The sequence below is a fragment of the Silene latifolia genome, chromosome X (genome assembly GCF_048544455.1).
Source record: "Silene latifolia isolate original U9 population chromosome X, ASM4854445v1, whole genome shotgun sequence".
NCBI lineage: Eukaryota > Viridiplantae > Streptophyta > Magnoliopsida > Caryophyllales > Caryophyllaceae > Silene > Silene latifolia.
In genome coordinates this window covers 25,939,975-25,954,381 of record NC_133537.1, presented here as the reverse complement: position 1 = coordinate 25,954,381, position 14,407 = coordinate 25,939,975, and the positions used below count along the sequence as shown (strand labels likewise).

General features: G+C 35.3%; 1 protein-coding gene across 1 annotated transcript; it reads right to left on the bottom strand.

The window, feature by feature from the left end:
* Positions 1-953: 953 nt before the first annotated feature.
* LOC141617081 (uncharacterized) lies at positions 954-6,165 on the bottom strand. Its single transcript, XM_074434250.1, has 5 exons — positions 5,998-6,165; positions 3,051-3,530; positions 2,444-2,976; positions 2,068-2,391; positions 954-1,968 (listed from the first exon to the last, which is right to left on the bottom strand). The coding sequence occupies exons 1-5, from the start codon at positions 6,163-6,165 to the stop codon at positions 954-956; spliced, it is 2,520 nt and encodes an 839-aa protein (XP_074290351.1).
* Between the last annotated feature and the right edge of the window lie 8,242 nt (positions 6,166-14,407).

The window sequence follows — 14,407 nt, the reverse complement described above, 5'->3', positions numbered from 1 at the left end:
CAAGAACTGACCTCACAAGCACCAGTCTTCCTCCATAAGAAAGCTTGCGTGCCCCAAGAGCACGAATCCTCTCTACCACTCTCTCAACTAAGACAGCACAATCCAAAACAGATAGCTTTTTAGCTGAAATAGGTACCCCTAAGTACCTAAAGGGAAGCTTAGCAGGTACCATACCAGTAGCCTTGAGAATTTGCTCCCTCATCAAGTCATCTACCCCATTCATATACACATTAGATTTATCCACATTCATTTGTAATCCAGTAGCTTGTGGGAAGGTTACAAACGCATTCAGCATCACCTTGACAGATCCCAAATCTCCATGACAGAACATTAATAAATCATCAGCAAAGTACAAATGGGAGAGTTTAAGTCTCCTACACAAGGAATGATATTTGAAGTCCTGTTGCTCTTGAGCCACCATTAGGAGTCGGCTAAGATACTCCATACATAATGTAAAGAGTAAAGGAGACAAGGGATCTCCTTGCCTTAACCCCCTCCTACCTTTAAAGTGACCAAACACCCCTTCATTAAGAGAAATAGAATAAGATGGTGTAGTAATACATTCCATCACCCTGTCAATAAAAACAGTAGGGAAGCCTAAAGCAACCAACATATCCCTCACAAACCCCCATTCAACAGTATCATACGCTTTTTGGAGGTCTATTTTCATCATCACTCTAGGGGTACAATTTTTCCTATTATAAAATTTCACCAAGTCTTGACATATCAAAATGTTCTCAACAATATCTCGACCTTTAACAAAAGCACTCTGATTATCACTAACAAGCTCAGGCAACACATCCATTAACCTATTGCAAAATAGTTTTGTAATGCATTTATACACCACATTACAGCAAGCTATAGGTCTGAATTGAGTCACTAGCTTGGGCATATCAACTTTTGGAATTAAAGTTAGCACAATATGATTAACCTGCTTCAATAGCCTACCCTGCTCAAAAAAAATCCATAACTGCCTGAATGACAGTGCCACCAGTCACCTCCGAAGAATCTTTAAAGAATTGGCTAGAATAGTCGTCAGGGCCAGCTGCTTTAGTTCCAGGAATGGAGAACATAGAAGCTTTAATTTCTTCAGGAGTAACTGGCTTCATTAAAATTGCAGAATGAGCAGGCTGCACCATCCTCCCAGACTGGACCACACTTCTATCAACATGCTGAGTCTCCTTAGCCGACCCCAGCAGCTCCATATAATACAGTTCAAAAGCCTTATTAATACCATCAGGTTCCTCATGAAGCACCCCAGTGTTATCACTAATTTGAAAGACCTTATTAACAACTCTTCTTCTTTTAATAGAAGCATGGAAGAAAGCTGTGTTATCATCACCATCCTCAATCCACTGCATATTAGCTTTCTGACTAAGAAACTGATGCTTAGCTTTAAGAAGCCTTGCAACCTCCTTAGCAATAACTCTTTCATTGTCACACAGCTCAGAGTTCAAAGGAGTACTCTGCATCTCCTCTTGCATAAGTAGCAAAGCCTTATGAGCCAAGCTATAAGTATGCTCAATATTGTGAAACCCTTCCTTATTGAGCCCCTTCAGAGGCTTTTTTAAAAATTTCAACTTATTAGCCAGACAGAACATAGGAGTCCCAGGAACAACTACCTCCCAAGTATGACTAATAACATCTAGGAAATCATCAGCAAGTGCCCACATATTAAAGTATTTAAAGGGCCTAGGTCTCCTATCATGTTGCTCCCTGAGGGTAATAATACAAGGGGAGTGATCATATAACCCCTCAGGAAAGAACTTAGCCACACAATCTGGGAACTCAATTCCCCAATCATCATTCCCCAGGACTCTATCAATCCTGCTAAACACCCTAGAGCCAGCTTCATGTTTATTATTCCAGGTAAAAAAATTACCAATAGTCTTTACATTAACCAGACCACAAGAATGACAAGTATCCTGGAAATGCTTGATTTCAGCCCAACTAATTTCAGTACCAATCCTTTCATCAAGAAATAAGACATTATTGAAGTCCCCAAACACAGCCCAAGGACCTCATCCCCTAGCAGCATGACCTCTCAAAGCAGTCCAGAGATCAGACCTCTCAGCTAACTTATTAAAGCCATAAACCACAGTGAGTCTGAACTTGGTACCCTTACCATTATCCATCACCTCAGCAAAAATAGTCTGAGCAGTAACCTCCAACACATTAATAGTAAACAAACTAGGTTTCCAAATTAACCAAATCCTACCACCTTTATGACTAGAGTTATTAGTGCAAATAGCCCAATCACTACAAACTTTATTATGCACTTTATTCCAATTACTACATCTAACCCTAGTTTCAAGAAGACCAAATAACCCAACATTATTCTGATGAAGAAACCATTTAAGATCCTTCTGCTTTGTTAGGCTATTTAACCCTCTTATATTCCAGAAACCAACGTTAACCATGATCAGTAAGAGGTGTAACAGACCCCATTTCATCCAACTTCCTCTTAGAAATCTGAATAGCAGAGTTGAGAGCATCCATAAAGGTAAATCCAGGCCCCTTAATTCCAGAAGAGCTAGCTTCAGGAGGATCATCTCTAGCCAATCTGGAAAAAATACGGGCTGAAGTAGGGAAATTAACTTTCCTCACAGGGGGAACCACATGAGTAAGCACAGGACTCACCAAAGGCAAGCTCATAGGAGTTTTATCCTTATGTCCCACAGCCTGATGCTGAACCACAACCTGTTTTGGAACACCAGTCTGTCTAACCCCAAGTTTAGGACCAGTAGGCTGTCTGGTCCCAAGTTTAGGATCAACAGGCTTAACAGGTCTAGGTCCCATAGGCTTCCAGACCTTCTTGGGAACTTCCTTCTTTGAGTCAATTTTGCATTGATCCTGAGAATGCCCAATCCCTTTGCATTTATGACAAGAGATTGGAAGCCACTCATAATCAACCTGCACACATTGATCCTTCCCAGTTTCATCCACAAACACAATGTCCTTAGGAAAATCCTGATCCTTATTCACCTCAATAAGCAACCGAGGAAAGCTCAAAAAATTCTGCGAACAGTGTTCTCATCGCATTTAATCACCTTCCCAATACTACCACCAATTTTCTTAAGACTATTCATCCCCCAGAATTTAATATCCAATCCCTGCAACTTAACCCAGATTGGGATGACCTGCACATCATGCTTAACAAGACATGCTTCAGGCCTCCATTCATTAACTATAACGGGTTTACTATCAAACATAAGCGAACCATAATCTAACGCCTTCTGTTGATGCTCTTTCGTCTTAAACCGAACAATAAAAATACCATTTGTCATGAACGATATCTTATCTATCGCAAAACCAGACCAAACCTGCTTGATAAAACCATTAACCACCATCCATGGTGGCCTCGCACCGATAATAAAGCAATACACAGCAGTTGACCAAAATTCAATCTCACCTGAAACATCCTCAACAGAAATTCGAGGTTTCGGCGGTACTGAATGGGAACAACTCGCTGCATCCTGCCTCTTTCCAGTTGATTGCTGAGCAGTTACCAGGTTTTCCTGTAAATCATCCTGAATATCAAGCTCATTATCTAAATCATTCGATTGCAGATCCTTAATTTCAGAAGATATAAACGTATTTTTGTGTGTTTTGAGAATTTAATTTGGGATTATTGTTATGCTTTTTTGTTCGAGCCATTGCATCAGAACCCTAAAAGAAAACAGAATTTTTAGAACTTTCTCTCACTAGAATCTCTCTCATCATACGTATTTTTTTTTAATATAAAAAGCGACATAGGGAATCTCAATGTGTTGAACTTCTACTCAATGAATGTATAACTCTAGTAACGATAGGAATAACTTCTACTCAACGAATGTATAACTCCAGTAGAAATGTGTGTAATTTCAATGAAAGTATAACTTTTGTTTTCTCAATTCTCTTTGTTGACAAATGAAAAAAAATATAAGTATAACAATAAAAAATAACAAATAAAAACCAACACTATAAATTTGAATTTATATAATTATTGTTTGTATAAATTTAGTCCATATTTGTATAATTGTAGTCCATTTTTGTATAACTTTAGTCCATTTTTGTATAATTGTAGTCCATTTTTGTATAACTTTAGTCCATTTTTGTATAACTTTAGTCCATTTTTGTATAACTTTAGTCTATTTTTGTATAACTTTAGACCTTATTTGTATAACTTTAGTCTATTTTTGTATAACTTTTAGTCATTTTCGATAAATTAGTTGGAATTTATATAATTTTATGTAATTTTAGTCTAATTTTTTGTATAACTTTAGTCCAAAAGCGTGAAACTTTAGTCCAAAATCGTATAACTTTAGTCCAAAATCGTATAACTTTAGTCCAATATATAACCGAAGTCCTAAAACCACCAATACTAACTTTAAACCAACAATAACTTTAATGTTTTAAGGGTATAACTTTAGTCGTAAATAGTATAACTTTAATGTTTTAAGGGTATAATTTTAGTCGTAAATAGTATAACTTTAATGTTTTAAGGGTATAACGTTAGTCGTAAATAGTATAACTTTAATATTTCCAGGGTATAATTTAAGTCGTAAATAGTGTAACTTTTATAAAAACCAACAAAAAGAAACGAAAAAAGAATCGAAAATAATTGTAATCCATGATAACGAAAACCCATTAATCTAACAAAAAACACGAATATCTAAGAATAAACCAAATAACAAAAAAATAAACCAAATAACAAAAAAATAAACCAAATAAAAAAAACAAATTAACAATGAAAGCAGCAAAATAAATCTAAAAAACAAAAAAAAGACAAAAAACAAAACAAAACAAGATAAGACAAAAAACAAAATACACAAAACAAAAGCCAATACCAAATATTTTAAAAAAATATGAAAATCTTATAGGAGAGGGCGACGGTGGGTCGCGCATTTCAGATCTGATATGAGAGGAAGAAGGAGGTGACCGTGAGTGAGGAAGGAGGAGGTGGCCGTGGTTGGTGGGGTGTTGTTGTGGTGGTTGCTGTCGGTGGGGAAGAGTGATGGGAAGGTTGTTGCGGTGTTGGTGTTGGTGTTGGTGTTGTGGTGGAGCGGCAGGATGTGTGGGATGGAGAAAATGGGTCGTGGTGGCGTGCGCGGCAGGACATTGGGTCGTGGTGGGTTGTGGTTGCTGCGGTGGTGTCGGTTCGAATGGAGGGAGACGAAGGAGGTGGTGCTGGTGGGGTTCGAATGGAGGGAGGTGGCAGTGGAGATCGAATGGAGGGAGGCGGAAGTGGTGGGAGGTTGGGTGTTTTTGGGTTTTTTTTGTTGGTTTTTTTTTTGGTTTACTGATGAGAGGAATGAGAGAGAATGAGGGTATGAGAGAAGTATTAAAGAATGAATAATGAGGAAGTAGGTAGGGAGATTAGAATGAGGAAGAAGTTATACAAGATTAGAAGAAGTTATACAAGATTAGGGAGAAAGATTAGTGAAGTGCAATTGTAACCCTTCAATGAGATGTAATTCTATATATATATATATAGAATTAGGATAACATGAGTCCACCCTATCTTTTTGAGTCCCGTGAGTCCACTTATGTATCACACGTTGTACACAAAAATATCACGTTTTTTTTTTTAAAAAAAAAAAATTAATAAAAAGTTTTATTTTATTTTTTTAAAAAAAAATTTAAGCTGTGATATTATTTAGTATAACATGTGATATTGTATCTGAGTTTGTGAATCCGGTAAAAGAGTATCACGAGTTATACAAAACAATATCACACCTTATAATAAACAATATCACTGGTTGTACTAAACAATATCACGTGTTATACTATACAAAATCACACCACAAAACCTAAAATACGCCAAACTACTTCTCTAAAGCTTGCACGCTATATCATTTTACAGCGGTACAATGGAAATTTGTGAGCATCTTAAATGATTTTGATAAATTTTACAGTAATTTTTCAGCATAAAATATCATTTGAGATCTAAATAACCACCATAATAAGCATATCAGTGAGTTATTGGGTATTGAGCTGATTGCATATCAGTGAAACTTGATTTTGCATTTGAGTTTTTGCCATCGGTTTGTATGCAACTTTTGTAGGAATATATGTAGGCATAATATCAGCAAGTTGGTGTAAGTAATGGAGCGAACAACCAAGTACAAAATTCATCAGCTGATTCAGCTCACTTGACGATTGATGTATCTCTAAGAATTTCATAATCTACTAGAGAGATAGTCTCAACTCTCAACTCAAGTAGACCCTTAGACCGTCTGAATTTTTATCAATACACTACCCATACAATTACATTGTTCTTGTCACGACTCAATTTAACAATCAGATTCTATTCTTCTATAATTTAGATACGGATCAGTTAATATGAATTAGTCTCATGGTAATATCATCATGAGTCATTGAGACGGGACTAAATGAGAATTACAGATACTTGTAAGCTATATTAATCATGAAATTTACAGTTTCTTAGATTTTGTGCACGCATGTGTGGCCGTGTGGGTCAAGGATAGACTTGCTAATGTATGGAGCACCTTCATGTATTATTCTATTGTTGATTAAGACCCCATATTTTAATCTCATGCTAAGAAGGGCAAGCTTTAAGGGATAGTACCTAGATTTACAATCCCTTCTGAAAAAAATTTCGAAAAAAAAATATTCGTGATATTATTATGTGTAGTGCGTGATACATAAGTGGACTCATGGGAGTCAAATATATAGGTGGACTCACCGGATTTTGTCTATATATATATATATATATATATATATATATATATATATATATATATATATATATATATATATATATATATATATATATATAATAATAATGTTTTATTTTTAAATATTTATGTGTTTTTCAGGTGGGATGATTCGGAGATCAAGCAATATGTTACTTGGTCGTTCACCCGTAACCTCGAAGATGAGTACTTCACTAGATGGGGTGAAGCGAGCCAAGCACAGCGTATGAAGATGTGGAATTATTTTGTGGTAATTAATTTGACACTTATCTATAATTATGTATTTCAATAATAATTTTCTTAAGTATATATAATAATTTGCTTAAGTTTTATATAACTAATTTGACACTTGCTTTTGAAACAGACTCATGTAAGATCCGTCGATCGTGGCCATGATCCTAGGCCTGAGTAGCAGACTAGGGTAACAAGGCGGATTATCTCTCTTATTAATGGATTGAAGTATAATAAGAAAAAGCCAGATTGGGTGTCTGATACTTGGTGGGAGAACCTTAAGACAAGGGAAGAAACCGATCCCGATTTTGCCAAAAACTCAAAAATAAACAAGGTAAATCGGAGGTCGGGTGCTAAAGATGGGAAAGCATTGGGCACCCACACTCTTGGTCGAAAGAGTTGCTCCGATGGTTTTAAGAAATTGGTGAGTATTGTTTATATTGCTTTTAAAAAGTGGTTAATATAAATGATTGGCGAATATACTTGATTTTACTTGTTTTCATGCTACTTTCAGGGTGCAGAGGCCACTCCGTACAAGTTGTTTCAGAAGATGAAGAAAAATAAGAAGGGCGAGTGGGTTAATCCTCGAGCTGCTGAGATAGGCGTAAGTTATTGTATTCAATTTAATGTTTATGTTAATAAATATTTTAGGCATAGGTTAAGCTTTATTCCATCTTTAATTTATCCAATTTTCCCAAATTTTCTCAATTATAATAACCATTTCCTTATTTTTCTCCACTCACAATTGGGTGAAGAAATATTATATTAGTGAAAATAAATTAATTAAAGACATTAATTTGAATTTAGATAAGGCTTATCATATGCCCATTGGACACATTTTACAAAAACCCCATATATATATATATATATATTAAATCATGTGAGGCACCCTCCTTAGGATGAGGCAGCTGAACCATTTCTAAACCATTGGATCTAAAAACTAATGAGCATCAGATACGTCCACATGTCCCGTACATAACCCAATCTAACAAACACAATTCGTGTCATATTCCATCATTTACTCCACCGACTCCACACTCTTCACTTTCTCTCTCTTCATCCCGTTTTCGTCTACAACTCGGTCTTCGCCATTCACTCACATTTCGATCGCCATTTTATCAGTCAACCTTTGATCGCCATTATCAACATAATTTCTTCTCGGAATTAGGTAATTTTGATAAACTAATTTTCACTTCGATTCATCCCGATTTCATTCCGCTTCCAAAACACTAATTTTTGATCAACTTAATTAATCTGTTAAATTTTCGTTTAATTACTTATTTCGTTCTTGTTTTGCAGGTTTTGATCGATTTTCTCCGCTTCTTCGTATGTACCTTTCCCTTTCTTTACTATTTACTACCTAGATTTCTTTTTTTATTGCTTAATCTGTTAACTTTTGGTTAGAAACTTATTTTATTAGTTTAATTACTTTGTTTTGCTCTTGTTTTACAATTTTCCTTCACTCGATTTCATGTATTTCTATGCGTTTCTATTGTGCTCCATTATGCTCGCAATTGGAGCTTCGTTGTTATTGTTCATTGTTAGTTAGGATCGATTTCATGTAACCTAGGTTTGTGACGAAACACTCATTACGAAATGTTGAATAATACCTAAGTTTATTAGCATAAATAGTCTATGTTGTTGTTTCATAGTTAATTTTAGTAGCTTCACCTCTATTTTGCGAGTTTTTGGATGCTTGAGTACAAATTTTTGTGATTACCTTATCGTTCTTTGGATGTGTGTTTCATTATGGATCATATATTCGATAAAGTCCTTACAGTCGCTTTAGTTGTATGGTATTTAAGGTTATGTTTGAAGGTCATCGATCATTGCACACCAAATGTACTGGTTTTACTGTGTATGTTCCTTTAATATTTTCATATGTGACGCCTAACACAGCAACAACCGTTGTTTCATTCTTGCATTTGCTTTTGTCACAATAATATTGGTCAATCACAATCGGTAGCTGAACCTCGGTCATTTGAATGTTTGAGAACATTATTCCTTGCACATATCCGGAACCACCCTGGAGAACAGAATAGTTGGAGGCATAAAAGTTAAAAACGATATAACATACAAGTAATTTTTCTATGATATAAAGTTTATTACACAAATGTACTGCTTGAGGTATTGTTACTTATTTCTTATGCACTGATGATATTACTCAACTTTTTATAAGTAATATTTGTCGTTCATCTTCTACCTGCCATGTCTTTATGTGGACTCCTGTCATCGCGCCTTGCATACTAACGTCTCTGACGGTGACATTAGACACACAAGCATTAGTGCTGAACCTCCTTAGACTACCAATGTTGCTGCCATGTCTAGGTCCATAGTTTATTCTGGACACCGTACTAATTATTTATGAATAAAGACTTTTATTGTTGAGAATATGAGTAAAATGTCGGCCATTACTTTGACCAGTATTTACGTAACCTAAGTTTATTCTTATGCAGCCTGCAATACTTCATGTCCAGATCTTGCGCATTGGACAGTTTGTTATCCTTAGTGTACCTTCAGGTAGTGGCTCATCTACTTTACTTGTTTCTACGGTTCTAGGGAAATTTTATTTTGTGGCTCATCAATGTTCTTTTACCTTAAGAGTTCACCATAATGGTTGGTAGGCGCCTTCGTGATGTTGTCAATTTCAGTCACTTTAGGTATATTTTATGTCACCTTAGGCCTATTTTTAGTCATTCTATTTTTTGTCATTTTTCGAGTTATAATTGTCAAAAGTGAGATTAGGTGGTGTAAGATTTTGTGAATCTTGGAGCTAATATTGTGAACCTTGGAGCTAGTTTTGTGAACTTTGTACCTGATTATATAAAATATCGACTTGATTTGTGAAGCTTGATTTTGTGAAACCTGGATTTCATTTTGTGAAACCTAGATCTGATTTTGCGAAACCTCGACATGATTATGTGAACTCTTGTAATTTATATGTTTTCGGTCATACGATATCCCTTTTCGGCAGTTTGCTTTTCATGTAATTTATATGTTTTCGATCATAGAGTATCCCTTTTGAAATGCACTCTTGTCATATAAGTGTGTGTGTATCTGTTTCGTTTCGTTTTCTTTGTGATTGCAGAATGATAGAACATTTAGCTTACTGCTGACTGCATTTAACTATGTTGTAACTTATTATCCTACATCCTAAAGTTATGCTTGTAATATAAGTTAGTTTTGGTTACTTTATTAGGCTACCATTATAATTAAAATCATAGTTTTGATTGTGTAGGCGGGGGTAAAGATCAATGTCAGTGTAAACTGTTAAGTTCTGGTTTTCATTCGACTCATGTGAACTACCTTTACACCCAACTGAAATTATATTACCTAATCAAATGTGGGATTTTTTTTTAATGGAAGGGCTCAACATGCATTTTTGTTGAGTCAATATTACGCAATTGCGGCTTCAGTACAGGGCTTTTTACATCTCCCCATCTCATTGATGTCATGGAATGATTTTGAATAAATGGGTGAGCGAATATAGCTTTTGTCAAAAGCTTTTCTTGTTGTATTATGCATAGTTATTCTGTCTTGTATGTAGAAATCTCTTACATGCTTATATTACTTTCGTGATATGAAAATATTGAAGACTACCTTTGTCTTCTGTTTCTTGTCAGTTTACTTCTATTTTTGTGATGAGTTTTTATTAAGAAGGCCAAAGGCGAAAATTTTAAAAAAGGATTATAACTCACCTGTCATTAGAGTACAGCTCTATCGACATATCTTATCATGTTTTCTGTGTTGTGGAGATTTTTAATCTCGTCTTCTGTTGACCAAGTTATTGGTTTTGTTGATGAAATATTTGATCGCGGCGTCAGTAGTGTTGAAGGGTGTTGGCAGTCTTCTTTTTGCTTTTGGAAGCACTATGGGAGCGTATGTCCTAAATACACAAAATAAAGACCCAGTTTCACAAAATTGGATCCGAGATTCACAAAATTAAGTTCAATATTCACAAAATAATCCCCAAGTCACAAAATTAGGTTCCGGATTCGCAAGACTAGCTCCAAGATTCACAAGATTAGGTCCAAGATTCACAAAATTAGGTTCAGAGTTCACAAGATCAGGCCCGAGATTCATAAGATTAAGTCCTCAAGGTTCACAAAATAAGGTTCAAACATAGACCTGTTTTTGTGAAATCTGGACTTGATTTTCAGAATCTTGGAGTATATTATGTGAACCCTAAACCTGATTCTGTGAAACCTGATTTTGGCAAACATAACCCTGATTTTGTGAAACCTGGACTTGATTTTGTGAAGCTTGGACTAGATTATGTGAACCCTAGACCTGATTTTGTGAAACTTGATTGTGTCAAACTTAGGCTTGATTTTGTGAAATCTAGACTTCACTTTGTGAAGCTTCGTACGTTTCTTTCCGTTTCTTTACTATTTCATACCTTGATTTCGAATTTGGTTTATTACTTTGTTAAATTTTGGTCGTAACCTTATTTATTTAGTTTAATAACCGAGTTTCACTCTTGTTTTGCACGTTTTGATCGATTTATCAGCTTGTTTGCTCCACATTGTTACTCTGTATGCTTCTTTCCGATACTTACTCTTGATACATATTGTTTAAACAGTTATTACTCTTTACTTTCTTGGTTAGTTACTAAATTTACATTCTTCGTGATTCAGATCGAGTCTCGTATTTTTCCTGTTCATTTCCTTACCTGCAAATTTTGCGTTCCTTTGGAGCACGTTTGGATCTTTGAATTTTAAGTTTTCCCTCTGTTCAATTAATCATCTACGGTAGTGTTTCTTGTGTTCTATGTCTATCTTTTCGCCTTGGTGTACTTCTTTGCTATACTATTACTTTGTTCGGAGTGTGTTTTTAATTGCACACTTCACACATCTAAAACATGAATTTTCTTTTTACTTAGCTTTACGTAGATAAAATGGTTGTGAGTCATATTTTACCTTTTGTGGAGTAACATTTTGTGCTAGAGGCTAGAGACTAAAGAGTGTTTAACCATCATATTCTGTCTACCTTAGCTGCCAATGAGTCTAATTGTGCCGCCAATGAACCATATGCGATAAAACCGAGGATATGTTAGCTAAGACAACTTCTTGATAATGTCACTCTGTCAGTCGAAATGTTCAGATCTAATCATTTTCCATTGTTCTAGCATTCAAAGAATAGTGCTGATCTGATGATGTCTCTTTGACATAACCGCATAATTTGATCCCCTCTTACCCTACCATTCACATCATTAATTTGTAGCACCTTGTTTTAGGCTCTCCTCAGTTTCATATAAAAATGAAGCCTTATATTCCATAACGTTAGGTTGTGAATATGATATATTTCTCAGGGTGATTAGGTGGTAGTAGCAACCGAGGTAGAAGGAAAAGGAGAGGAGAAGATGTGATCCATCCTCTCAAGGTGTCCCTCGACGACCTTTATGATGATACCACAAAGAAACTCTCTATGTCTCGTAATGTAATCTGCTCAAAGGGCAGTGGGTGAGTATTCTTCTTACATTAGTTTTGTATTATCAATGATTCAGTTGATAAGTTGTAGTAGTATCCGCCTGACTTTGATTGTCAGCCAGCCCTTACAAGTTATATCAACTCTTATTATTCCCGATTAATTTTGATGGTCAACCCCTTTATAAATTTTGACATCAACGACCTTATGTATCACTGAGTTCTCACTCCCTTCATCCATGGATAAGCTTCATGGTCTGTTTTGCATGGAAGTAAATCAACTTCCTAAGATGTTAGGGAAACGTGAGTCGATAAAAGATGTGAGATTACAAACCATATTGACCACTAACATACATAAAAGTAAACATTTTAAGTAGGAAATTTATTCAAGGAGACCCATAGAAACCAGGAAGTTTATTCATAGACGGTAGTTTATTGCGTCCGACTGTATATTGCATGAACGTTCACAGTTGTAAAGGTGTTGAATTTGTTTTTTCTCTGATTTTTGTTGTATAGATCAATTCAAGGCAGTTGATGACGAGGGTATGCTAATCTACCAGAGGCCATTCATGAAGGATAAGCTATACATCCACTTCTCTGTGGAATTATCCGAGTCACTTAATTAGCCTTGACCAGGTCGCAGCTTTGGAGGCAGTTCTACCACCCAAGCCATCAATGCAGCTCTCGGAAATGGAGTTGGACGAGTGTGAAGAGACCACAATGTATAGCATTAACATTGCGGAATAAATGAAGAGGAAGCAAGCTCAGGCCCAACAAGAGGCAGATGATGCAGATGATGACGAACCCCATGGTAGCCAGAGGGTCTAATGTGCTCAGCAGTAAGATGTGGTTCATATTTGTGTAATCTGAATACCTAATAGCAACAAATGCTAGTTTTCGTATCTCGTTCATTTTTCTCGTTGAAAATGTGATTTACATCATGCATTTCTGAATATTTCGAAGAAATATGTTTACTTTTTAGATCGCTTGAATCAAAAGCATTGAATTTATGCTTCTTATCACATGATTTATCAGGGGTTCGATATGTTTTGGATTGATAATCGAATCTTTCATCCCCTCGCGAAGAGGAGGTAACAAATTTGCCATTATTGTACATATGAAGTGGTAGCTTTATTTAGGAAAATTTATCGAGTACTGGTTCTTGTCACCGCTTTTCCACCCTTACTATGGCCTTTTATACTTGGATAATTGAATGAACTTTCAATTGTAACAATGTACAGGAAGAGTAATGATAGTACAAAACTATGTACCTTCTAGTTTCACAAAATAAGGTTTAGGATTCACAAAATAAGAAAAAAACAATTTCATAAGTAACTGATTTCACACATTAAGCTCCAAGTTTCACAAAATCGCCTTCTAGTTTCACAAATTAAGGTGTAGGATTCACAAATAAGAAATTAATTAAGAAAACAAAATCACCTTCTACTTTCACAAATTAAAGTGTAGGATTCACAAATAAGAAATTAATAAAACAAAATTACTTTCTAGTTTCACAAAATAAGGTCTAGGATTCACAAAATAAGAAAAAAAAACAATTTCATAAGTAACTGATTTCACACATTAAGCTCCAAGTTTCAGAAAATCACCTTTTAGTTTCACAAATTAAGGTGTAGGATTCACAAAATAAGAAATAAAGAAATTTCATAAGTATACGATCTCACACATTGAGCTCTAGTTTCACAAAATCACCTTCTAGTTTCACAAAATAAGGTCTAAGATTCACAAAATAAATAAAAACTTCATAAGAAACGATTTCACACAGTGAGCTCCAAGTTTTCACAAAATCACCTTCTATTCATAAAAATTTCGTTAATTCAGTCATAAAATTTCTTCGGTATTTATGCCCACCTGGTTGCAACACCATTCTGTATATATAGTTCAAGGGAATAGAGATTATAGGACACGTACCAAACCAAAGCAATAAAACTAACAATAATCCTACTCATATTCATATATTCATTCATCAATTTTTCAACCTTTGTCTTATATTGCTTCTACACTCGCAGCCTCCACTTCTTTGAAAAAAAAATG